General features: G+C 39.9%; 2 protein-coding genes and 1 long non-coding RNA gene across 4 annotated transcripts; 1 reads left to right on the forward strand and 2 right to left on the reverse strand.

Moving 5' to 3' along the window:
* Positions 1 to 384: 384 nt before the first annotated feature.
* Positions 385 to 978, reverse strand: LOC116141517. Its single transcript, XR_004129815.1, has 3 exons — positions 816 to 978; positions 563 to 721; positions 385 to 458 (listed from the first exon to the last, which is right to left on the reverse strand). It is a non-coding gene; the product is annotated as an uncharacterized LOC116141517 (long non-coding RNA).
* A 23,537-nt stretch (positions 979 to 24,515) lies between these two features.
* On the forward strand, positions 24,516 to 24,950 carry LOC116141686 (secreted RxLR effector protein 161-like). Its single transcript, XM_031427161.1, has one exon. It carries the CDS (start codon positions 24,516 to 24,518, stop codon positions 24,948 to 24,950), a length of 435 nt encoding a protein of 144 aa, XP_031283021.1.
* Positions 24,951 to 25,604: 654 nt separating this feature from the next.
* On the reverse strand, positions 25,605 to 27,402 carry LOC116141514 (UDP-glycosyltransferase 83A1-like). Of its 2 annotated transcripts, XM_031427020.1 has the most exons (3): positions 26,892 to 27,402; positions 26,267 to 26,537; positions 25,605 to 26,182 (listed from the first exon to the last, which is right to left on the reverse strand). In XM_031427020.1, exons 1-3 carry the CDS (start codon positions 27,370 to 27,372, stop codon positions 25,651 to 25,653), a joined length of 1,284 nt encoding a protein of 427 aa, XP_031282880.1. In that variant the 5' UTR covers positions 27,373 to 27,402; the 3' UTR covers positions 25,605 to 25,650. The 2 variants fall into 2 exon arrangements, with proteins under 2 accessions (XP_031282880.1, XP_031282879.1); XM_031427019.1 differs by having other exon boundaries at positions 25,605 to 26,537.
* Between the last annotated feature and the right edge of the window lie 266 nt (positions 27,403 to 27,668).

Genomic DNA, 27,668 nt, shown 5'->3' on the forward strand with positions numbered 1-27,668 from the left:
CTACAAAGTGGTGGTGACCAAAATGAAAAACAACCAAAAAACAGAGGCTTTATAAAGGAAAAAGGCTACATGAGAAAGACGGGCTTTGAACATACATTGAGTCTCTGCCGAACACCTCTCATCTTGTTGGCTCATTACTCACTAAAAATCCAACAAAAACAACAGTTTTACAGTGTATACAAACATTTTCTTTCTATATCAATACACTTCCAAATTAGACTAGCACAAATTGAAATACAATTTAAACTTGTTGGATAATACACTCTCAACAGCTTAATTAATCTCATCAAATATAATTAATCTAACAAGCATCAATCAATGCCTATCGAACACATTTGAACACTTTTAAAACCATAAATTTCACTCAAAAGAAACAACCATACCTCGTCTCTGTACGGATAAATATATTCAGGAGCAATTAAATGTATTTGCACTTCATAATCCTTGCTGTACCTCTCCTAAATCCATACAAAGCATTACAAATGAAACACAAAAATCACATTTCCAAAAAACATTTCAAGCAAACCAACTTTTAAAACTACAGCTTCGTATAGAGCCTCACCCAAAATTCCTGAGATCACATTGTATCCACCTGTCGCCTAGAGCCCAGTCAAAAACGACGATTTTCAACTTCTGATCCGCTTGAAGCGTATCGACATCATTTGACACCAATTTCGCCTATAGTTGCCGAACAGATTCGGTAACAACCTGGCCATCTCATCTGTGAAATTAAAAAAAAAAAAAAAATTAGCAAATATTTAGCACAAATGTTCTATTAATTTTAATGATTAAGTATTTGAGACGACAAAAATGACCTAGACTGCCGGCGGTTGAGCAGGCGGGACCGTCGACGGAGAATGGAAGGGAGAGGACATGCGTGATTGATACGGCTCATTTGAATTAACTCTAAACTGAAGCCACACAGCCAGATACTAGAGCGGACTTGACAGGAGTCATATCGCTGTTAGCCACCAAGGAAGGAGATGCGACCTAAGTCTGTAGCCCCTGCTATCACCATCCTGCATTTTCTTCGTATAAATTTGCATGATTGGATAATTTTTAAAAGTCCCTCATATGCTTATATCATTTCAATTTTCTCCTGACAGAATACTAAGTAGTCCCTTAAAACTATAATTAATATCATATTTAACCTTATAATCCAAAATTTATACTCATGCCATTGCTCACCTTCAACATCTTCACCCCCACTACACTCAGTAAACAATTCACAAACTTGAAGTTTCTTAATAACCAAAAACTCTGCTTTACTAGTCTTGGTCAACCTCGCCCAGCCATGCCAAAATGTGGATATTAGTGATATTAATTTGATTTACAGTGGCGTTGATGGAGGACTGGCAACATCTTCTTGTTTAAACGTTAAAGCAATCATGAGCGGAAACCAAATACCAACCACTTGTGCCTAGTTTTATCTATGCTCTGAAATTAAATTGTACGTAACTGTTGAAGGCATTCTAAAAATGAGATTTGTTATTTCATTACTCTAGGGATTCTAAAAAGTAGGGAAGTAGAAGAAGTTGACTTTCTTTTTGCATAGGATAAAATTCATAAAATGAGATTCACAAAATCAACATCTTTGGTAGGTGGGATTGTGTTTATTTAGCTTATGGAATTAAGATGAAGTTGATTGATTATTCTACCAGGAATGGTACCAGTTAATGTTTCTCAGCTTTTCCAAGATTTGGATATTCTGATATCTTTTCGTCTTCTCCCTTGGGCTTCATCACAAAGTACGTAAGCTCTCCGTTCCTTCTCTATTGGTTAACATATTGTATCAGCACTTGCTCTGTCTCGTAACAGATTGTATTTACACATTGTTATAGATCGTGTTTGAATGGAAAGGATGCATGGAATTGAAGTCTTTTAACTCATTCTATATACCATCGTCTCCCATTTGATTTGTTTAAGATACTTATTTTGTTGACGCTGTGTGTTTGTTTACTAGTGTTTGAACAGTACTCCATATGGACATCGGCGTATAAGCACTGAACCCACCATGTAAGACGTCTTTTAATTATTTTATAAATTTATTATGAATAGCTAGGATGCTATACATTACATCTCCTTAAATTTAACTATTGCTGCATACAGGCATTTGAGAGCTGCTTTCGGATGGCTAGAACATCTAGGTTTTCTATGGAAGGTTTGTCCAAAGAAAATTTGCTAATGAAAGAGCGATTTGATCAGTTTGATCGAATTTATGTGATGTGCAAAGATGATGAAGTGATAAAGCTCGATTTCTCATTCATACTCTACCACCATTTTGTTTCATTTACTCTTCGACACGGTTGTCAAGTTGGGATTTGGAGTATTGGAAACAATACCGCATACAAGCATTTGAGAACGGCTTTCGGACTGCTAGAACAATTAGGTTCCAATCTGTGCTTTGAATGGAAAGGAACAAAGAATCTCTTAAGACTCCAATCAGTTGTATGCTGGCATCCTAAAGGCTTCAATTACTAAAGAATTGCAGGAATAGTCTCGTCTTTATTCTGGAGCTGGTTTAAACCGTTGTTTTAAGGACTCTTTAGCAAGATTTGTAAGATAAAGAATGTTTGACTGCATAAAAGAACATATAGATATCTTTTGTGTGTAAGTTTGAACTTTCATTTCAAAGAATAAAAAAAAAAAGTTGGTATAGATTTAGTGATTTACTTTGCTCTTTAGCCATTTGTGCTTTAGAATCTTCTTGGATATGGTTCAATTATATTGTATTGGACTGTTAGTATGTATGCTTTCTACAATTTCTCTGTTTAGTGTTGTTTCAAATTATATATTTTAGGGATTAGTTTCTGTTGATGCGTGATTTTGACACCAATCAAACGCACGTGTAAAATGCTGAGTAGGCCTAGAAGACACACGTGAATGTGAAAAATGAGAGTAAATGCAATGGGAAAAAAGCGTTTAAAGTGGTTCGGATGCTAAAGAAGCAAGTCCTATATCCACTGATTTTTGTATTAATGATAGAGATCAGGTCGCGTTAGCAAACTAACTTACAAATGATTGTACAAGAGAGAGAATGCTCTATATTCTTGAGAGAGAGTAGCTAATCTCTTAAATGAGAGAGAGCTCTCAATTTATAGTGGGATGGATTAAGGTTATCATTACTAAATCTGTGAGTTGGTGGGATTATCTGTGCAAATCCTTCTTTATGTCACATTGCCCACCTTCTAGAGTGATTTACGTGATTTGGCGCAGGGATTGGACACGTGGAATCGCCATAGCTTCTGGCTGGTCTAGCGCGCACCCACTTTACTGACAGAGTGTGCTGCTCATGTCACCACGTGACGTGGCTGCTTCTAGCTAGCTGCGGGCCTATCTAAGCTCTGACTTTTTATGCTGACTGAGTCTTACGTTAGCCCTATATTTTTAGGCATAACAGAAGTCCCCTAGTCTTTAAGGTTTGAGAATCGAACCTTGGAAACTATAAATGCCTCGATCTGATGTGTTTGAAGAGATGTTGGTCGATCCAACCTGATTGTAAAGGAGATCGAGAGAACATTCTCTTATAAGTGGCATAGGAGGATCTGCGACCTTAGGACCAACGACCTGGCCTAGTGGTGACCCTGACTTGAGGGAATTCTCGAGCTGTTCTCACTTAGCAACTTTTTAGGACAAATGGCCACGCTGCTTCGCAGCTGGTGTCACATCGCTTCGCGATTGATGTGAGATGGGGTTGAGCAATCACATCGCTTCGCGATTGATGAGAAGTTCGAAGAGTTACATCACTTCGCAACTGATGATAAAGAGTGTTTCTGGTAACGATCTCTTCAGATATTATCCGTTGCACCTTTTGCAGAGGGTGCATTAAATGAAATGCTCTTTGTTCTGACATACGTGTCTTATGCGCAATAAGTGCCAGCTATGCGCATTAAATGCAAAACATGCTGAAACAACGTTCCTTATCAGAGCATTAAATACAGCTGTGTGTGCATTAAATGTGGAAGGAGGAAAACGTGCCGTCGTTTGAGGGTTTCAACAGAAGGGGGTGACGATCTGGTTTCTTGAGGCGTGACAGTCACTCTTCCTCGTTGATTCGTGACACGTGACCGTGATCAATGGTCAAATGCATTTTTCGCCCAAACATTGTTTGATTTCGGGAAACCAAAGCGCCATTTCCTTCATTATAAAACCCCAAGCTCTCTTTAGGCAAAGTCACAGCATTTTCATTCTTAGAGAGCAAGAAACTTTTGCCGGTCTTGATTCTTTGCCTTTCAGAGTGGTGTTCGCTTGATATTTGAAACAGAAGAGCCAATCTTTCTCATTCCTAGAGGTAAAGATTATTCCCTTCTTTTATCTTCAATGTTTTTAGCTTTTGACAGTCACCATGTGATGATTGTCCATCGGTGGCTCATCGAAGACTACACACTCTCCGTCGGGTTGGAGTTGTTGGTGAAGGTTCTTTAAGTATCCTGTTAGGGCTTTTCTTGGGTTTAGAGAGGAAAAATTTTCCTCCATGTCATCGTAGAAAAATGCACGAAGGCTGAATGGTACCATTTTGTCGCTTTTGCAGATTGCAAAAATGGACCCCCTAATGGACAAAGCCGATGAAGGACCCAGCTCACCTGTAGAGGATGCCCCTGCGGGCCCCCTTGAGAAGTTTACTCGGCGCTTATCGTCGATGAGCTGTAAAGGGTGGTTAACCAATTCGCCGTCAGCGTAGAGGTTTTTCGAGACAGGGTGCATACTGCCCGGGATCCGCCACATGGAATGGCCACGATCTCGGAGGATATCTTCAAGGGTGAGGGATTGATCCCTTTCCACCCTTTCACCAGGTCGGTCCTCGATCACTTCTGGATCGCACCAATGCAGGTCACCCTGAACGCGTACATGATCGCCATTACCATGTACATCGCGTGTCAGGAGAACTAATAAGGCGAGCTAACCGCAGTCGAGCTCGGTTGCTCGTACATATTGAAAAAGAGCAAGGACAAGGATTCCTGGTACTTGTCCAGGCGAAACTCAATACAAGCTGGGATACATAGCTATCCGAGCAATGCGGGAGCCCACGACACAAAATTTTTCTTTTTTCTTTATGACGACATCAGCTGTTTTCAGGATCCGAGTAGGTTCTCTTTCCTTCTGAACTCACTCGATTTTTGTTTTTCGCTAACAAGCTGTTTGCTTTCCTTGACAGTTAATAGAACGACCAGTCTAAACCTGCTCGCGGGCCCGAACAGAATCGTATCATTTGGTTTTCTGCCCAAAGAGAATCACGATGTGAGGTTGCTTGTGACAATTGAGAACTTACGGAGGTACGACTTCTTCAACGAGTACGCAACTTTAGAGCCCCCATCGAGTAAGTTTCTAGACTGTCCTTTCTAATTTTTCCTGGAGTGAACTGTTTTACTAATGGTGTTTGCATGCATTGATCATGCCTCCTCGGGTGTCCAAGTCGCCACGATCAAGGCAATTCTCTTTTCCCCAGAGGCATACTGCCAGACCAGCTGGAGCTGCTCCCAGTAGTCCCCCGGTCGGAAAGAAACAAGCGGGTACTCCAACCTAACCTACAGAAGTTCCTCCATCCTCGACTGTTCGCCCAAAGTAGAAGACTACGGCCTCGAGGCCTAAGAAGAGGCGACAAATTCAAATCGAGGAAACGGAGTCTGAAGAGGAAGACTTGGACATTCAGCCTAAGAGGTCGCAGCATTATCGAGTGTTCAGCTCAGGAAGGCCGCTTAGAGGCACGATTGTCATTTCCATCTGTCAGTCGACGCGACCTGCAGTTGTAGTCCCCGGGAGGAGGTAGGGCAAAGAGCCCGCGGGACAGGCTCTACCTATCGAGGGTGTCGGCACGCCTGTGCTATACTTAATGGCTGAGCTTTCGGACCATTTGTAGCCAGTAGTTCTAACATTGTTGGAATGCGGGCTCGCGGAGTCGTTTGAGTAGTTCCTGGCATCCAGTCCTGCCAAACTGTTGTCCACATCGTTCCAACTTTTTAGCCAGGTAAACGAGTTGTCCCAGACGAGGACCTTTGTTCGCTTTTCTGAGGGAAGTAGACTAACTCTTTACTCTTAACATGTCTCAACAGAAGACCCAGCTGGGGTCTGCTGAGAAATTGGTTGAGCTACAGGAGGAAAATGCTCGGCTCGTGCAGGAGCTGGAGGCCACACCAGCAGACATAGACTCGTCCATCGCTCAGGCTGACCAGCACATGTTTGAAAGGGATGCTGCTCGCCGCATGGTGGACTTTCAGAAGATCAAGCTGGACAAACGCGATGAGGAGGTGAAGGAGCTCCAGCGGACCATGGCCAGACTTTCTAGAGAGGCTGGAGAGAAGGATCAAGCACTGCAGACTACCTATGAACGAGCCATGCGAGCTGAACAGGAAAGGGGCAATCTGTGGGAGGCTATTAAAAAGCAGCGAACAGAGCTTGAGGCTGCTCTCCACTTCCCATAAGGTCACATTGCCTCGCTAACCGCAGAAATGCAATAGCAGGAAGCAGAGATGGAGAACAGGGTTGCGGATTGGATGATCAGGTCCATCTTTGCTCTTCAAGCAAAGAACCCTGAGATGGATCTGTCCGACCTTCCTGGTGAGTACCGGGACCAACTGGCTATTCTGGCGCAGGTCGAGGCTGAGGAAACAGCTCAGGGACCTAATATGGAAGAACATCCGGAGTATGTCCCCGAGGTGGTACCCGAAAAGGAAGTTAGTGACCAGCCTGGGAATGTAGAGGTCGTCCTTTCGGGGCTTGGGGATAAGGATCAGTGATCCGTCTTTGTAGCTTTCGTCCTGCTTGATTAAGTACCCTTTTTCATTACGAGTGAATAAAGATCGCTTTTGATAATTTTTCACGAGTACTTATAATTTTTGGTACCCTCCATTACATATGAGATCGCATAGTAACTTTATAATTACACTAGGATAAGTCTATGCGAACATAATTATACATTCTATGCGAACAGAATTACACATGTAAAGTGATTACAAAAGAACTGAATTACATCCGTTATTTACAAAGGTTATACAATAAAAGTTGTACAAGGAAAAACGAGTTCAGAATTACTGATAGTAAGGTCGAAGGTGTTCAGCATTCCAAGCTTGTGGTACTATGGAACCATTTAGCCTTTTTAGGTGGTAAGTCCCCGGTTTTATCACTTTGGCGATGTGGTATGGGCCCTCCCAGTTCGGTCCCAAAACTCCCGCACTTGGTTCTCTAGTACTGAGAAGAACTTCCTTCAATACAAGGTTGCCGACCTGGAAGTCTCTTCGTCTAACCTTAGAATCGAAAAACCTTTTCGCGCGTTGCTGATAGACTGCTATTCTTAGCAGAGTCTTGTTGCAATGTTCTTCAACAAGATCCAGACTTGCTCGCATAAGCGCTTTGTTGTCGACTTCATTGTACAAGTCCCTCCGTAGCGAATCGGTTCCTACCTCCATAGGGATCATCTCTTCGCAACCATATGCTAGTGAAAAAGGGGTTTCTGAGGTAGAGGTTCTCGGAGTTGTCTTGTACGTCTATAGGACTTCGGGAAGGTCATCGGCCCAATTCCCCTTGGCTGCGCCAAGTTTGGCCTTTAGAGTGTGCTTGATGGTTTTGTTGACAGCTTCAACTTGACAATTGCTTACTGTCTCGTGACTGAGGCGAATTTTTTATGGATACCCAGTTCGTCGTAAAACTGCTTGAACTCATCGTTGTCGAATTGTATACCATTATTTGAGATGAGGGTATGAGGAATCCCGTAGTGACACACAATGTTTTTGAAAACGAAGTCCTTGAGCTTTTTGGTCGTGATCGCGGCTAGCGGCTCGGCTTCTACCCATTTGGTGAAGTAATCTACCACGACCACGACATATTTGACTCCCCCTTTACCAACTGGCATGGGACCAATGAGATCGATTCCCCACATGGAGAATGGCCAAGGGCTGGTCATGGTTATCAGTTGGTGGGAAGGAGCTCGTGGTATGTTTGCAAACCGTTGACATTTGTCACACCTTTTGACAAAGTTGTAGGTGTCTTCTTGGATTCGAGGCCAATAGTACCCTTGACGAACAACTTTGTTGGCGAGGGATCATGCGGCAGTGTGATTACCGCAGATCCCTTCATGTATTTCCCTCATGATATAATCTACCTCTTCACTGGTCACACATCGGAGGAGAGGGGTGCTAAACCCTCGCTTGTACAGCTGGTCTTCGATGAGGGTGTACGAGCAGATCTTGTTCGCAGAATCCTTACCTCGACCTTGTCGTCAGGCAAGGTCCCATCCTTGAGGTATTGAATAATGGGAGTCATCCAGGAATCTGATTCTATTACATTCACGGCCTGTTCGATTGGGCTGATATTTAAGGTCTCAATGAATCGAACAAGAATGCTATCCGGTGCTTCTGAATCCAACGATAAGGCTATCATTGCCAAGGCATCTGCCACAGAGTTGCTATCCTTGGGAATCTGAGTGATTGCGAAATGCTTGAACGGCTCGAGTGTGGCCTTAGCTTTCTTCAAATAGCGGATCATATTTTCTTCCTTGGCTTGGTACTCTCCCAAAATCTGGTTAACGACCAGCATGGAGTCGCTATGGATACTGATCGCGGTTGCACCCATTTCTCTGGCCAACCACAGTCCAGCGAGCAGAGCTTCATATTCGGCCTTATTATTGGTTGCCTTAACCCGAACTGGAGAATGCCATGAATGCGAGCCCCTTCGAGACTCAAAAGGAGAAGACTTTCTATTAGACAATCCATCGATGTAGAGGCTCCAGGTCGACAGGTTTTGAGCAGTTTCCTGAATGGCTTCGCTGGGCTGTTTCTTTGACTCACTTGGAAGATATGAGAATTATGATATGAAGTCGGCAACAACTTGCCTTTTGATAGTCAATCTTAGTTTGTACTTCAGATCGAACTGACTTAATTCCATGGCCCACTTAAGCAATTTACCCGACGCCTTTGGCTTCTAGAAGACCTGCCTGAGCAGGTAAGTAGTCATTTCATGGATCGTATGGGCATGGAAGTAAGGTCGCAACTTTCTGGAAGCGATCAGCAGGGCATAGGCTAACCGTTCCATTTTCAGATACCATATCTCGGCATCCAACAAACACTTGCTCGCATAATACACTGGTCATTGAACCTTGTCCTTTTCCCGAACTAAGGATGCACTGACCGTGAACTAAGAGATGGACAGATACATGAGGAAGGTCTCTTGCGGGAGAGGCTTGGACAAGAGAGGTGGCTTCCCGAGGTGTTCTTTAATACTTTGGAACGCCTGTTCGTACTCGGGAGTCCACTCGAAATTTTTATTGGCCTTCAGAACATTGAAGAATGGTAAGCAACGATCTGTTAACCTCGATATGAAGAGACTTAGCGCCGCTATTCACCCATTAAGGCTCATGACCTGTTTTTTGTTGGTCGGGCTTTCCATATCGAGGAGAGCTTGGATTTTCTTGAGGTTGATCTCTATTCCCCATTGGTTAACCATGTATCCTATGAATTTTCCCGAGGATACCCCGAACGAGCACTTGAGGGGGTTTAGCTTCATTTTGTATAGTCGGAGGATATCAAACATCTTAGCGAGATACGCTATGTAATCTGAAGCGACATGAGATTTGACCAACATGTCATCTACATAGACCTCCATTGATTTACTGATCTGTTCAGAGAACATCCGGTTAACCAACCGCTGGTAGGTCGTGCCAACGTTCTTGAGGCCGAAGGGCATAACTCTGTAGTAGTACAGTCCTCGATCTGTAACAAAATATGTATGCTCTTCGTCCAGCGCGTACATCAGAATTTAATTATATCCCGAGTACGCGTCCATAAGACTTAGTAGCTTGTGCCCCGAGGTGGCATCTACGAGCTGGTCGATCCTGGGCAAGGGAAAGCTATCTTTTGGGCATGCCTTGTTGAGGTCGGTAAAGTCAATGCAGGTTTGCCATTTACCGTTGGGCTTCTTTACCAAAATCGGGTTGACAACCTAGGTTAGGTAAAGCGTTTCTCGGATGGATCCGTTTTGAAGGAGGTTATCCACCTCTAGTTTTAAGGCGGCATATCGCTCCGGATCCATCGCTTTTCTTTTTTGGCGAACTGGCTTGGCTTCACTGTCGATGTTTAATGCATGGCAGATGATATTCAGGCTGATCCTGACATATCTGCGTGCGACCAAGTGAACACATCGATATTCTCTTTGAGGAAGCTAGTCAGCTTGGAGGCGAGCTGGGGGTTAAGATTGCTCCCAATCCTTAACACTCTGTTCAGCTCGCTCTAGTCGACCGATACTCTGCTCAGCTCGCTCTGGTCGACCGATACCTTAGACAGATCCTCAACTGGCCCACTAGAAGGGCATTCCTGAATTCAAGGATCTATATTATCCTCGGCTGGGCCAGGCTGTGGCTCTATCCGGTTGATCGCCATAGCCTGTCAGGGAATGCCACGCGAGATACCCTTCCCTTTGCACGTCATTTGTACTACTTTTACGTAACAGTCGCAAGATGCACGCTGAGATCTGCTAACTTCCCATATCCTCGTCGGGGTGGGGAACTTCATCTTCAGATGGTATATCGAAGTGACTGCCTTGAAGTTTCTCAGCAGAAGTCGCCCCAAGATTCCATTAAAAGCGGATGGGCAATCCACTACTAAGAATTCAGTAACCTTGGTCACTTCGTCAAAGTCACCCAGCATGACTGGGAGCAAGATCGTTCCTTTGGGGATCAAGTGATCCCTTGTAAAACCATATAGGGGGATCGAGGCGTGCTTCAGGTTGGCCTCGTCCAAGTTCATTCTTTCGAAAGCTGTCTAGAACAAGATGTTCATAGCACTTCCGTTATCCACCAACATTCTGTGGACATTATGGTGCCCTATGAGGGGCGTGATTACAAGAGCATCATCGTGGGGATGATGCAAATAAGCTGCATCCTTTTCGAAGAAGGTAATTTCCTCCTCCCTGCGAACCTTTTATGGTCACTGCGTTGTGCTCATCACACCGATAGGGTCGTGATAGGCTGGGCGAGCATATCTTTCCTGGGCACCTCGCGTGTTCCCCGCGAGGTGTAGCCCTCCAAAGATCATGTTGACACTGCATATGTCTTTGCGATCACGACGCTTCTTTCCTTGTTCCCTTAACTTTTCTCTTGTGCGAGAGTAGAGTGATCGATATATTCTTTGAAATGCCCCTTTTTGATGAGGTCTTCGATTGCCTGTTTGAGAGCTCGGCACTCATCCGTGTGATGCCCGTTATCCCGATGTGATGCCCGTTATCCGATGAAAGCGACAGTATTTTTTACTATTTCTAGCTGACGGGGGATTTTTCATGGGCTTAGGCTCTCCGAGAAGGCTGGTTTCTTCTGATTTGTTAAGAATAGTCGATACAGATGCATTCAAAGGTGTATATTGATTTTTGTCGCGATCGCGACGAGGAACAAGAGCATAAGACTTTTTGGGCTCATAGCGAGGTTTCTTTCCTTTTCATTGATCGTCAGTAGCCTATTTGCGATCAACTCTCCTACTCTCCCCTTGACCAGACGTACTGCCTGAAGCGTTGGGGTTGCGGCGGTGGAGCGCCGCCACTGAATTTTTAATCCGGAGGTACTTCTCCGCAAGGTTATAGAATTGGGTGAGGGAAACATCATCCTCAGCCTGTAACTCTTTCCACAAGTCGGTTTGTGGACGAACTCCTGCTATGATGAGAGTCCAAACGGACTCTTATGGAGTGTGAGCTACCTTTGAGTTCTATGTGAAATCGGTCGATATAAGACTTGAGGGATTCATCCATCTCTTGCCTTATTTGCTGAGGTAGCTCAAAGGCGTTCGCTTGGAAGTGCCTTAGGAACATCGCGCTCATCTAAGGCCACAAGCTGATCGATCCCGCTGGGAGCGACCTGAACCACCGTTTGGCATGAGAGGTTAAAGTTACTACCAAACAATGGTGCTTCTCCAGATCTGAGACCTGGTAAAGCTCCATTAGGTCATTGAATTCATATAAATGATCATGCGGATTAGAATTTCCATGGAACGCCCGCTTGTCGGGCATCTTAAATCTTGATGGGAGTGGAACGGCTAGCACTTCGGGAGAAAAAGGGGACACAAACGCGACCTGCCCTTGCTCATTTTGCTGAGCTCTTAGTCGGTCTAGAGCTCGCTGTAACTCTTCAATCTGAGGTAGTGGAGCCATTTGGGGATTGCTTTCACCCATACGAGTTTGATCCTTGCGATTACGGTTGAGGAAAGTCTAGAGGTCGGATTCCTCTTTGCCTCGGCTGGTAGTTCTGGCTGCTCTCGACACACGCTGGCTAGAGCCGTGTGATGGCGATGAACAATGAGGGGAATTTTCACGACCTTCGTGGTGATACGAACCGCCCCACGAAGTGTGGGAACCTCCCGCACGATGACGATCAGGATTATTTTACTGGCGATAATAAGAATTGTCCCGCCCAACACTTTTATGGGGGTGTATATGCGACGTGGCATGGGACGGCTCGGGCTGCGTCCTTTCACCAAGTCTTAACACCACTGGTATTCTATTCGGGACATGGTCGGTGTTCGTCGGCCCTTTAGAGCCCTTAGGCCCGTTTTTTACCACTTGCTTACCCTTTCTCCAACGCGCTGCAGTGGTCGTGGCACGGGCTATCTCCCTTTGTTGCGTTTTCGCACGACTTGTAGGCGTTTTTGGCTGTTGCACCACCCCAGCTGATTTAGGCGGCACGCCCTGGTCTAAACGGTCCAACCTTTGGTTAACCGTCTGAAGGGTATTGTTGAACCCTTCTAAGAGCTCATAATGGCAAGGTCAAGTTGTGAACTTGGGATATCCCCCGCGATATTTTGTGAAACCGAAGGTATCTCGGAAGAGTTGTCTTCCTGGACTTGGGGTATCCCCTCAACACCCTGGTTGGTTCACTCGGGTTCAGGTTAGCGGGCCATTTGCTGTTGTAGGACCAGTAAGTTAGAGATTCTCCTGATGAAGGATGAACACTAAATCAGGCCCTACTTCTAGCGTCAAACTGTTGATGCGTGATTTTGACACCAATCAAACGCACATGTGAAATGCTAAGTAGGCCTAGAAGACACACGTGAATGTGAAAAATGAGAGTAAATGGAATGGGAAAAAACATTTAAAGTGGTTCGGATGCTAAGGAAGTAAGTTCTACGTCTACTGATTTTTGTATTAACGATAGAGGTCAGGTCGCGTTAGCGGACTGACTTACAAATGATTGTACAAGAGAGAGAATGCTCTATATTCTTGAGAGAGAGTAGCTAATCTCTTAAATGCTCTCTATTTATAGTGGGATGGATTAAGGTTATCATTACTAAATCTGTGAGTTGGTGGGATTATCCGTGTAAATCCTTCTTTATGTCACATTGCCCACCTTCTAGAGTGATTTACGCGATTTGGCGCAGGGATTGGACACGTGGAATCACCACAGCTTCTGGCTGGTCTGGCGCGCACCCACTTTACTGACAGAATGTGCTGCTCATGTCACCACGCGACGTGGCTGCTTCTAACTGGCTACGAGCCTACCTAAGCTCTAACTTTTCATGTTGACTGAGTCTTGTGTCAGCCCTATATTTTCAGCCATAACAGTTTCAAACATCATGAGCTCTCTCTTCTCTGAGCCATAGTTCATTACGAACGTACTCCTTAGGCGGGTTACTTAACGCGTTAGCTACAACATTGTACGGGTTGATACACACATATCTAAATTTATGGTTAGGACTATTGGGGTATCTAATCCCACTCACTGTCCTAGCTTTCTCTCTTAATATCAATGTCCCGTTGGTGTTAAGATCTAAGATTAAATTAGAAAGTGACTCATCATTTTATCCTCTAAAAATTACTAAATAAGAAAAACTAAAAATAATAACTACATCTAAGATATAATAATAAATCTGAATTTTCCAGAAATTGAAAAAATGCTACTTTTCAAAATTTAATTGAGTAAAGTCTAAATTATTATTAAGTTGAGAGTAAGCTTGGCAAAAACCCTCCAAGTAAATTGAAGCGCATTTAGATTCGAACCAAGGTCAGTTTCTTAGGATCTAGACTTAGAGTATATACTTAAGAAATAACTCTACTAAATCATGTTTTGATTAATTTTAAAATATCAAGGAATAATTCAAAATTTTGAGATGTATTTTAATATTTAAATATTAAAAATTGTTGTATATAATTTAAAAAATGGACTTTTTTTAATATTTGAAACAAAGGGGTTTTAAGTAAGTTAGAAAAAATATAGTGGTGTAAAGGAAATTCTACCAAACTTTACTCTTTCGTTTTCCATAAAATCCTTATAGCATCATACTAAACTTTACCAAAGCACCAACTCGCCATGATCGAACACTTTGGTAAACTGGATTGTCTCACGGATGAAGACGCATCCGAAAGACGTGATACTGCTATTGAGTTGCTCTTATCTTTTCCAACCAGGGCCTATTACAAGTTAAGTTTGTTTCCTATCTAGATTTGCTATATATCATTTATAATGTTCATAAATTTGTATGGAGATTTAAATAATTATTCATAATCTTGAGTTTTATACTGATTTTTTTTTTTTTTTTTTTTGGGTCCAGAGAATAGTTTTCTTTAGATAAGTCCAATCATGTTGAAGAATCGCAAAATGAATAACAATCATGTGGGTTCAGGACACCTATATGTTAGAAGTGATGTGTATGGTTATGCAGCTCCAGTATATGTTGCAACATTCCTAATTGTTTTTTATACCCAAAAATAAATATATAAAAATAACATATCTTTTTTCTTATGATTATTGAACAATTGATAACAATTTGAACCGGAATTGGATGGCAGGACATCTATATGTTAGAAGTGATGTATATGGGTTCTTCGGCGTCTTGCTGGAATTAATGTTGATAGGATTACGGGCTCTTGACACCAATCGTCCCTCTGGTGAGCACAACTTGGTGGACTACGCAAAGCTATCTCTTTCGGACAAAAGAAAGCTGAAGAAGATAATGGACCCAAGGCTAGAAGGGCAGTACCCTGCAAAAGCGACGTCCCAAGCTGGTGAATTTATGGTAAAATGTCTAGAATCTGACCCCAAAAGTCGCCCTTCCATGGATCAAGTCCTATAAACTTTATAAAAAAATCAATGCCATTGAGGCTAACCCTAAAAAGGTTAAAGCCAAAGCCAAACACAATTCTACTAAGCACCAAGAAGAGTCTTCTTCTTCTTTTTCTGATTATTCATAATTGATAGCCGAGAATACACTTGTAGGCAGTTCAATCCAAATTGCACTCAGACTGGTCTCCACTGCTCCAGATTTATATAAGTAAATATCTGTCTCTTTCACTCAAATACTATTACGCTGGTGTGGAATGTAATTGCATGAAAACAGCATACTACATTTACAACACTTGTGGTTGTAGCTGACTTTAAAAGATCATTGATGAGATTTATTCCTCACAGAATGGAATATAACTATACTAACTCAGCCATGTTTGAACCTTTTGTAAATTATATGCATTGCAAAGATATGATTCTCCTACTGAGTTGCTCTTATCTTTTCCAAGTTGGGTCTATTATAATATCTTTTTTCTCCATGAGTTTGTGGAAAAGTCCCCTCTTGTTTGATGTTAGGGATTTTATGAAGGCCATCTGATAAACGGTTTCAAGCCGTCCCGTGAATAAATAGTTTTCTCAACACCGGTAGAGTCAGACTCGCATGATTAACATCTCTATCTTGGCTAGCATCCTTTCTTTCTAGAAAAACCTCTCCCATAATTGCTGTCAGACCAGAACCTATTGTTTCACTACAATCCAGTTTTATCTTTGAAAGCCGAGGATACATTTCGTATGAAGGCAGTTAATTGGCTCCAACTACCTCCTTCCACCCACCTTTGGCCATGGTGTCAAGAACTCACCAACTTCAATCCAAACGGTAAAACCCTTCTTGAAATCTGTAATACTCTTCAATCTAGACGGTCAAACCTTTCTTGAAATCTTCAATACTCATGAAGTTGAAGAGGCACCCTCTGGGATAAGGAATTGAATAATAAAAAGTCATAATGACAACAAAGGGACTGGTGAGTAATTGTTCTCATATTGTGGTTGTCTCCACTGATGATGCTTGATTTGAGATCATGGTATTAATTGAAGACAAGTGGTTGTGCGGAGAAGTATGCAATGACTTTTAACTTGGAGGATGGTACTACTGAGTGGCTCTTATCTGTGATTTTCTGCCCTCTACCACATTGGCTCTTCCCTGAATGTAAGCCATCGGTTGTTTTAAGTTTTAGTTATCATTTGTTGTGTTGTATCCATAACAAATGCTACATGATATTGTTAGCATGGGAATTGTTGATTGTACAAAAGAATATATAGACCTCTTGTGAATAAACTTGAATATTTTTTCCCATGTGCAAGTGCTTATAAGAATTTTATTCATCGTTGCTCGTTTGTAAGTTTATATTTAGTTTGCTCTGTTCCTTATTGTCCCTAGTCACTGCATAATTACCTTCATGATGCTCATTTTTCTTTACAATTTAAAGCTTTAGCCATTTGTGCAAAACAATCTTATTGGTTATAGTCCATTTATGTTCAAGAGAAATGTAGTTTCAAATGATGTATTAGAAGATCCTTTAAATAAATTCCATAATCACTTTTGTCTCAACCAAATTCATTATCACAGGGTGCTTCTTCTTCTTCATTTCTTCTTTTTAAATAAATTAGAAGACAAGACACAAGTCCTTTAAAATAAATTTGAAAATTTGTCCCAAATCTGGAAAGCCGACTACTGGAATTTTCCTCTCTGATACTTAATGTAGGTAAAACACAAGTCATTTGCTCTCTCTTGTTCCTGTCTTCTTCATTTGCAGAACACTACCATCTCACACTTAATATAATCACCATTCCAGGCCCTGCCCTTTATGTGTGATTTAATTATGCATAACAGTTGCACAATAACTTTGTTATATCTGATCGATTATGTTGTGCCTTATGGAAGATTCTTAATAAGTTTGCATTAGCTTCAATACTTTGAGCTTTTTGGCATCAATTTGAAGAGTTCAACGTCTTACTGAAGCTTGTACAAATCTTAACATCTCTTTTGGTACAATTTATTTATTTATTTTTTTTACCAATTTAAATGGTGTTTTTAGCATGCAAGGATTATGTATATAGTTTATGGATGTTTAGTTATTATATCAATATTAAGAAAAAACAAAGCCATAACTATTCTTAATATCAATATTAATTTTGGACTATATTAGGAGAATTGAATGATCAAAGGTCTAAAGGCTTGGCCTGTCTGCATAAGGATTTCCTTTTCCAGTATAGGCAACATTTTGAACTCTGAAAAAGGAAAAAATGGCACCATGCTTGCCATGGAAACATTTTAGACTTACAGCTAAGCAGCGTTTGCTTTATTGTTGTTTTGCATTACAGCTAGAGCCCGGAAAAAAAATTGTTTTTTGCTTTTTACCAAATTTTGTTTTAGGCTCTCAAGATAATACTCCTGCAAAGTTGATTCATTGAACAAATTTCCATATAGGCAACATTTTGAGCAAAATTAGAAATGTTCTTGCAGGTTTCTCTTGAATTGAAAAAGCCATTTGTTAATTGAGCAGTATCACTCATTGCCCCTTTTTTCAAAAACCTTATACGAAAATGGAAACTCATTATTTAAGATCTAGGACTAAATTAGAAAGTGGTCCTCATCACTTTCCATCAGAGAGACAAAGTGGAAGATCATAACTTTTCTTAATGTCAAGTGTGGTTCACATTTCTCGTAATGCGAAGATTTTGTGTATTTTGTTTAACAAGATGATGATACTAGGTTAAGTTAAAGTTTCTATTTCCTCCTTTGTGAACTTATTTAAAGGATGTCATTTTTTTCTTGTATGTGATTATTTTTTTACTTGATTTCATTTCATCAAATTCTTTTATTGCAAACTCTTGTGAAATCTCTTGTAATATGAACTTATGGCTTATGACTAAAGGTTATTGCGGAGAAAACTATGGAAAATATCAAAAACAACCCTTGGGGTTTCAATATTATTAAGCAAGGAGTATTATAATTGTTTCTTAGGATCCATACTCGAATATATACATGGAAAATAATTCCTTTAAAACATGCTTTGATTAATATTAGAATATCAATGTATATGCAAAATTTTGAGACATTTTGATATTTAAATATAAGAAAATATGTTTTATATAATTTTTAAAATTGATTGAGTGTTGACACAAATGGAAAAGAATGTGAGATTGCTTATGATTTAAATTTATTTATTTAAGAAAAATATTAAAAACCCCCTTAAAAATATCAAATAACCCTTTTTAAAATTATCCAAAAAACCTCTTATAAGAAAATTATTATTTTCCAAATGAAACAGGTGATTATAATACTAAGTAATCTCACATGGGAAAAACTAAGAAAACAAAAATGCCATATTATTATTGGCTGCGTTTGTTTTAATAATAATGCTAGATACACAAAGAAATCTTACAAAGATTTATGTACAAAGTGATGTGACAAGAAATGAATGGAAGAGTAAATATGATAAGTTTGACTTTTTGTGTTCACTCTTCTTTTCATTTCTTGCCACATCACTTTGTAAATAAATCTTTATAAGATTTCTTTGTACATGTAGCATTACTCTTATTATAATATTTTAACACTATCCTATCCTACTATCCAATCCAATCCAATCCAATGAAATAATTACTTTTCTATTCAACACAAAATCTAATCCTATTCTATTCAACTCAAAACATTTAACAATTTATTTTCTCAATAAAAGTTTATAAATTAACAAAAACATCTCCACCCACCCAACTATTGCCGGCATTCGGCCACCACCACCACCACCAGATGGTGGTCAGAAGTCACCAAAATGGCCCACGACTGGCTCGATCTGGCTGGTCATGCGCCGATCCTACCATTTCATGGATCTAATTAGAAATGGCCAGATCTACGACCAAAGATCTAGCCGTTGACAATGGCCATTTTATTTTATATAAACTAATCTAGTTCTAAGTTCTCTTTCCTAATGTAAAGGTTTTATACTAATTTTATTTTCTGTTATTTGCCCTTAGACAGCAAAAGGAGGAAGCATTAGAATAAAGGGTTTGATATACAGCGTTGGTCATGAAGTTTAGATTTTGCTATTTCCTTGACGCGATATTCATGAAGTTTAGACATTGTGGCAGCTTCTTGGCCACTTCATTAACATAAACCCTCGAGAGAGGATCTTCAAGAATGGCACTTGGTCTCTTTGAGCCTGATTTCCCAAGTCTTGGTGGTCAAATAAACATTGGGGATTTTGTTGAGTGGCTCCGGAGTATAAATGGTGGATGCCACAAGAACAAAGTCTCCCCAACTGGCAAGGGCGAGACTCAAGGGGAATAGAGTGAAGACTCTTCAGCAAGATCCTATAAGCATTGAAATTGTTGATAGGAAAACAAGGTATCATGAAATATACAAACTTTGTATGTAAAGTTTTGACTCAATGTGCTGCATAATACTTCATCATGCTCAAAATATCTAATACTCTGCAAACCCAAAGATATTGGATACTAAAGTTTAAAGTGTTACATTATTATCTGGTTAAGAAATTAAGTAAAAGTTTGTACTTGAATTAGTTAAATACGTACAAAGTTATGTTAGGATATCAAGAGAAATTTCCTTATTGATGATAACGATGACCAATTTTCCATCATGGTGTTTATTGAGGATCAAATGATTAGGGAGAAGTAGACATGTAAGGAGAATGGATATAATAAGTGGACTAATATAGATAAAGGTGAATGATCCTTTTGAATTTATTTTGGATGTTATTTATGATTGCTAAAACTTCTATTTTTCAAGGTATGGGGATTTTTCCATAAGCTTTATCATAAATCTTGAATGTTACTAAACTTGCACTATGCTACCAAAACTGATAAGAAAACAATTATTTTTATTAAAATAGTTGATTTAGACCAACCCTATTACATCAATAGCTTTTTGGTTAATTCAAAGAGTAGATGTCCTTGAGTTGGTTTAGTCATTTGTAAGGTTGATGAAGAGAATAGTGGTTTGGATAGTTTTAAGCATGATGAAGAGAATGATCATGTCGTGATAGCCATAGAGGAGTGTAAGGACATGTTGTGAAGAGAATGATCATGTTGGTTTAGTTACTGCACTAATGGGTTCTCTTTAGCATATGAAGAAAGAATTAATAGGTCAGCAGAAAAGAATCTAGAGCATGCCTTTCAATCCAAGGTGGAGATCCCGAGCAAGGAAAATTTTGAAGAAGGTAACTTTGGCCAAAGACAACAGTCAAGAAGAGGCCAAGGTAGAGGAAGTTATCGTGGACATGGAAGAGGCGGGAAGACACCAAAATGAAGGACAAGACTTGAGGCAGTAAAATGAAAGGAAGGATTATAGAAGGCATAAATGTTATAACTGAGGGAAAAGTGGACACATTGCAACAAAGTGCTGGGAGAAAGAAAAAGGCAAGCAACAAACAAACAAATTTTGTCGAAGGGAATTAAGAGGAAGGTAGTTTGTTTCTTACCTATTTGAATCATAATATAAGTAAGAATGACGTTTGATTCCTAGATAGTGGTTGCAGTAACCATATGACTAGACAAAAAAGCATTTTTTGTTCGATGGATGACTCAGTTCGACTTAAAGTTTAGCTTAAAGATGGCACAGCAGTTCAAATTGAAGGAAAGGAAACTATTGTGGTAAAAACAAAGTCAAGTATTGAAATATTGATCCATATGTTTATTTCATTCCTGGTTTAGCGCATAACTTGCTTAGTGTGGGTCAGTTGCTTAGTGTGTGAAATAAAAACTTCTAAGAGGACTACTGTTAAGGTCCACATGACTGGAAGTAAAATGTTCCCTCTTGAATTATCATGTCTGGAGGATTATGCTTTGGTTGCTAGTGTTAATGATAATCATCATCTTTGGCATTTGAGATATGGATATTTTCATTTTAATGGGCTGAAATTGTTGAGTCGGAAAAATATGGTGTTAGGGCTGCCATCTATTGTTGTTTCTAATAGTGTTTGTGAAGGTTGTGTCTATTGAAAGCAACACAAGTTGACATTTCTAGTTGGGAAGCTTGGAGAGCCAAGATGCCTTTGGAGTTGGTTCATGTTGACATTTGTGGGCCAATGAGAACGTTGTCTTTGAACAAGAGTAAATATTTTCTTTTGTTTACTGATGATTTTTCTCTTATGAGTTGGGTGTTTTTTCTTGGTCAGATTTTAGAGGCATTTAAAAAGTTTAAGGAGTTCAAAGCTTTTGCAAAAAAGCAAAGTGGTTGTGCAATAAAAACTCTCAGAACAGACGGAGGGGGAGAATTTTTATCTGATGAGTTCACTTTGTTTTGCAAAGAAATGGGCATTTGTAGGTAGCTAACAGTGAGGAAAATTCAAGAGCAAAATGGCATTGTCGAGAGGAAAAATCAAACGATAGTAGAAATGGTAGGAAGTCTATTGATTTAGAAGAAGCTACCCAATGATTTCTGGGCTGAAGTAGTAGCTACATCAATTCATCTTCTTAACATTTCTCCAACCAAGGTAGTGAGAAGTAAAATACCTTATGAGGCATGGTGGAAGATTAAGCCCAATGTAAGTGGTCTGAAAATTTTTGGTTGTGTTGCATATGTTTTAATTGACTCAAGCAATCATGTTGAGATGGATAAAAAGGAATGAAAATTGTATCTTTGTTGGGTATGGTGATGAAACAAAAGGTTATTGTTTGTATAATCTTAACACAAAGAAGTTAATTATTGGTAGAGATGTTGTGTTTGATGAAAGTAGCAGGTGGCAGTGGAACAATGAAGAAAATCAACACTTACCCCTTATGCAAGTGTTTCCAGAATCAGTACAACTAGGGGAGTAGACGATGTCACCTCTATCGTCTCCAATAGAGAGCCTGACAACCTCGAATCAACCTTCAGAGTCTGAAAGTAATGGTGGTCAATCATCCCCTGACAGTGAAACCCTTCCAAGGAATTTTTAGTCCTTGAGAGATATTTATTCTCTTATTGTTGTAAAGCCCACAAGTGCTGTTGGAAATGAAGACTGGGAGAAATCCACGAAGGAGGAATTGGTAGCCACTGAAAGAAACAACACATGGGAGCTCGTGGACTTGCTATAGGGGAAGAATGCTATTGGCATGAAATGGGTCTACAAGGTGAAGTATCATGCTGATGTGAGTGTGTAGAAGTACAAGGCAAGGTTGGTCGTAAAGGGGTACATACAACAGCATGGGGTTGATTATTTTGAAACGTTTTCTCCTGTTGCTAGATTTGAAACTATGAGGATTATTGTGGCATTAGCAGCTCAAATGAGATGGAATATTTATCAGTTTGACGTCAAATCTGCATTTTTAAATGGTGCTTTGAATGAAGATGTGTATGTAGATCAACCACAAGGTTTTGTTATTGCTGGCAAGGAAGAGAAAATTTATAAGTTGAAGAAGGCTCTCTACGGTCTCAAGCAAGTACCAAGAGCATGGTACGGCAAACTTGATTCTTATCTCCAGCAAAATGGTTTTCTTCAAAGTGATAGTGAGCTTACCTTGTTGTTAGAGTCATGAAAGTGACTCTATTTTGGTGATAAAAAGACTCTATGTGTGATTAAAATGAAATCTTATTGAGATAATTAAGAGAAATTATGAATTTATGTATAAAAATCATATTTTGAGTTTTTATTACTAATTTGGCATGTTTGGATTGAAATTTGAGATTGTGTAAGTTGATATTAGGATGTAATTTATTTTCTAGGGTTAATGTTGTCTCATTTATGCCATTCAGGGTCAAATTTCATAAAACTTGGGGTTAATTTTGTTACTTTTCAATCATGCAGGGATCAAATGGAAATTTGCCATATTTTGTATAAAAATGCAGTGCAACGTCGCAGATTGGTGGTTGTCGCCCACCAAAACCCTTCACCTTCTCCGATCAAGCTCTGACGACGGTTCATCGTCTCTTTGCACCGATCATCATCGTCCTGTATCACCACTGCGATCACGCATTTTGTCGCCGCGATGTTTCACATTCCAACCATGATTTCGACATTTTTTGGAGACCTTTGATGACGTTGCACTTCCCTGGTGGTTGATCTAGCTTCCCCATAGTCGGATTTATCCATTCCAAGCTTCAACTGCCACCAAAAACGACGGAATCCGCCATCACTGCTGTCATGCCTCTTCACCTTCCAGCTGCGATCTCTCCCATTTTCGATGACCTTTCATCTCCCCAAGACCTGATCTGAACTCCCCATCACCAGAGCTTTCCAATGGTACCTTCGGATCCATTTCTGCCACCATTTTCTGAAAGACTCGTCGAAAAACTAACATATTCCGACGATTGTGACTGTTCGTATTTCGAGCTATCTGTTGGTCGTTTTCACCCCTTCTTCACATCATATCGCTGTCGGTTACTTCCTCTGCCATGATCAGCTTCATTTGCACCGTTTTAGCCTCCGTTGACACCACTATGAGCGGCTGAGTTCCCGGTTGTCTGTTACGGCATAAGCGAGATCGAGATTGACTCCACTACTCTCCTCATCAGCTCTCGACTAGTTGGATGAACCCGATTGTAGAACATTTGGTAGTATTGTGTTTCGAATTATATTTGTTTTCGTTTCATGTTTGATTGCGATACTATAATATGGTTTGAGCATAACTTGTGATGAATATAGTTGTCCATTGTGATTAAATGTTTTCATAGAACTTACAGAATGATAGACGTTGGTTTGAGATAATTAAATGATGAATATTGCTTTTCATTACTTCGCATCGATTGTAATTGAGTTGTGTTTCGGATTTAATGTCATTTCTACTGTTGTTGTGTTTATTGTGAAGTGGGTTGATTGGATGATACGTGTTGACAAATTATATTTGTTAATCACGTACCAACTAGTGGTATTTTCTTGTAGTGTTTGTGGCCATCAATGATAGTCTTTAACCAATCGAACTTGAGTGATCGGGTGAGACAGGATAGATTATACCTAGAGTGTCGGCAAGCCATTTCATTGACTTACCTTGCCTTGTAGGCTTAGGGGATCATAGAGGATGGAGGATAATTGTGTGAGTTGGTCTCGTGTTGAACCAAAACCTTAGCGGCGTTTTTATTATAAAGTCTTCATTAATTTTAATTTCACGCTTTTATTATTTGCATTTAGTTTGTTTAGTTTAATTAATCAATTTGTCAATTTCATTTCCGCTACTTAAATATACATTAGGTCATTTGTCTTACTCTCTGTGGATTCGACCCTACTTACCGCTAACTACGGTATTTAGGTTTAATTTTGTGGTCGTAACGACCAGTTCGACACTTGTATGTGAAGGTGAACTGTAAGGATGTGCTTATTGTTTGCATTTATATGGATGACATTATAGACATTGGTTCTACTAATATTATTATTAAAGAATATAAAGAAAGCATGATGCATGAGTTTGATATGACCGATTTGGGTTGCTACATTATTTTCTTGGTCTTCACATTCAACAAAGAAAGCATGGCATTTTTATTTCACAAGAAAAGTATATTGTACATTTGCTTAAGAAATTTAATATGTTGAATTGCAAAGTTGTTACTACACCTATGAATACTTGTGAGAAGCTGGTCATGAATGATGGTACAACAAAAGTTGATGAGAAGTGGTTTAGAAGCATTATTGGTGGGTTGATGTATTTGACTCAAACTTGTTCAGATGTTATGTTTCCTGTCAGTTTAGTCTCCAGATTCATGCACAATCCTTCGAAGCATCATCTTGGAGTAACCAAACGGGTCCTCCGTTACATCTATGCAACTGCAGACTATGGCATTTGGTATAAACCAATCTCTGATTTTAAATTAGTTGGTTTTACTGACAATGATTGGGCTGGTTTTGTAGATGATAAAAAGAGCATAAGTGGTTATATTTTTAGTCTTAGTTGTTGCTCCCGGAGTTCGAAGAAACAAGCTACCATAGCATTATCGTCATCGGAAGCTGATATACCACTGCAACTGCAACTGTTTGTCAAGCTGTTTGGATGAAGAGAACTCTTGCTGATATACAACAAGATCAACAGCATCCCACAGAGATTTATTGTGATAACAAGGCAACTATTTCAATGACAAAAAATCCAGTTTTCTACGGGAGAACCAAACACATTGAACTTCGTCACCACTTCATCAGAGATGTTGTTGCAGGAAGAAAAATTGTGATGAAGTATTGTCCAACCATTGAACAAGTTGTTGATGGTTTTACCAAAGCTCTCCCTTACTCCAAGTTCGTGAAATTTAGGAATCTACTTGGCGTATCTGGTTTCACATCAAGGAGGAGTGATGAAATGTAATGGTTAATCAAATCCTATTTTTATGTTAGTGGAGTCATGGAGTCATGGTGTAGTTAATTATGGAGTCATGGAATATTTAGTGGAATTACTTCCATTTCTTTAGGCTTAAGAAATTAAGCACTAGGCATTTTATTTCCTATTTAAAGAGCAAGTTTGGGTCTTTGTTAACGTTTATGGTCAAGAATTTGAATTCAATTCAATTTAAGTATTGTGTCTCTACCATTTTATCTTGTTTTATTATTCATTTTCTTACTCTCCAAAGTATCTTGTTTGAGTGTGAGTTGCAATATTGAAGGCAAATTTCCAACAATTAATCAATCACATAGATTATTTTGAAAAAGCAGAAGTCACAACAAATTAATCTTGAAATATTAATTCTAACAAGCATGGCCAGGTTCCTATGACCTTATCCATTCAATGAACTTCTTGAAAGTCTTGTCAGAAAGGCCGCCGTCTTTGACACTTTTCAATGCAGTTTCCTCGAGTTCCAAAGCTCTTGCTTTAAAATCTTCATCACCAACCACTTGATCCACCTTAGTCTTAATTTCTTCTCGTGTAATGATACCACTTTCGTCCCTGTGAAACTTTAATCCCACCTTCCAAATATCACAAATGTAGCTCTCATTAATAAATTGGTCGCCGAAGTATGGCCAGCACAAGAAAGGAAGCCCATTGCTTGCACCTTCCATGGTGGAATTCCAACCACAATGGCTAAAAAAAAAGGCAATGGAAGGATGACTCAAAACCTTCTGTTGTGGAGCCCAACCCACCATTTTGCCACGATTGGCTACCCTGTCTTGAAACCCTTCTGGGTAGGCTTCGTTTGCATCATCAGTAATATCTGGCCTCACAACCCATAAGAACGGCCTGTTGGTGAGTTCAAGTCCTAGTGCCAGCTCTTGGAATTGGATCTTGTCTATAACAGTGAAGCTGCCAAATGCAACATAAATGACTGAGTTAGGCTGCTGTTGATCTAGCCATTTCAAGCAAGTTGAGTCTTCTTGCCAGAAGTACCCTGCTGAATTTCCTTGTCGATTGCTTGCCAAAAGAGGTCCTATTGAAAGAATATTTGGAACCAAGGTGAACGCTTCAGGTTCAAAATCTGATGTTGAGTTGCAAATGAGCCAGTCTGCCACTTTCACAGCTTCTGTGATATTCTCTAAATAATGAAAGATTTTCTTCTGGAAAGCTAAGCCGCCACCCATGTTGGCCCAAAGAAAGTTTGTACTGTCGATTTCAGGCATATTTTGAGCGAGCTGAATCATTTGTTTCTTGATTGGAGTTCCTGGAATTAACAGAAAGTGAACATAAAAGAAATAGATAACTGCATGCTTGGCCTACCTTATATTAGAACACTGAATAAATCTAAAGATGTAATTATCTTCTTCAGTTTATTAATTATTTTAAGCGTTGGTTTTCTTAACAGAAGTTGTGAGTCGGATCCCTTTTAGAGCAAAAAATAATATTAGTGATGTTGTGGGGAAAAGAGCCAAGCACCTTGGGATCAAGTTCCCAAGTTGCCGATTTCAGGCGTTAACCAGTAATATAATACTAGTAGTATTCCTTAATTTGTGTGTCATTAAGTTCCTTAAATTTGCAACAAAATACAAAAGAACAGAAACGAGTGAGAGTGCGTTACCATCACTGTCAATGATTCCTTCATCAATCATCTTCGGAACATTGTAAAGCAAGGCCAGACTTGCAGCTGCTAAGGACCAAAATGCAGCCTTCTTAATTTTCATCTTCTCTGCAACTCTATTGGCAAATCCAATAGTACCCGCGTCTGCAATCACACAAACAATCTTTTCTTCTTCCACTCTGTCGATCTCTTCTATGAGCTTCTCCAGTTCCCCAGGCATCACCTTCGGCATTGCTTCAATTAACCTGGCCATATCATTTCTATCTTCCCACGGTTCCATTCCGTCTGGAATTGATACCAGATGGATTTCATCCTCAGTATAACTTTTCTGTAAAGCATTGATGACTCGGTTGTGATTATGATCTGTGTTGACAAATGTGACTCTGAAGCCATGTTTAACTAAGCACTGTGAAAGCTCCAGTAAAGGAATTACATGGCCTTGTGCAGGAAATGGTATAGCCAAAATATGTTGACGACTCATCTTAATTTTCTGTTTTGTTCTTAATTATGAGCAAACTTTGGCTTCGCAAATTTGTATCGTGTTAATAACCAGTTTTATAAGGATCAGGGATGGGCACAGCTTGTCTCTTACTGACTTGCGTAAGTGATTTTGTAACCCCCTGCTTTTTCCTCTTAAGGGTTAACGAAACATGACTTTGTAGAGATGGCTGCTAAATTGTTAAGAGAATTGTATTTAATTATATTAACTTAGTGAGCCAAACCATCAACATCAAGGAGGGGCCAAAGGCAGCCTACACTTTTTTCTAAATACTGTTC

Source organism: Pistacia vera, unplaced genomic scaffold, assembly GCF_008641045.1.
Source record: "Pistacia vera cultivar Batoury unplaced genomic scaffold, PisVer_v2 Contig40, whole genome shotgun sequence".
NCBI classification, from domain to species: Eukaryota; Viridiplantae; Streptophyta; class Magnoliopsida; order Sapindales; family Anacardiaceae; genus Pistacia; species Pistacia vera.

Excerpts from the sequence above, each read along its gene's own strand:
- LOC116141686 (XM_031427161.1), top strand. The coding sequence starts at position 24,516 with ATGAATACTTGTGAGAAGCTGGTCATGAATGATGGTACAACAAAAGTT.
- LOC116141514 (XM_031427019.1), bottom strand. The coding sequence starts at position 27,372 with ATGAGTCGTCAACATATTTTGGCTATACCATTTCCTGCACAAGGCCAT. Across the intron at positions 26,538-26,891 it reads AGGAATCATTGACAGTGATG|GAACTCCAATCAAGAAACAA; the intron begins GTAACGCACTCT and ends TGTTAATTCCAG.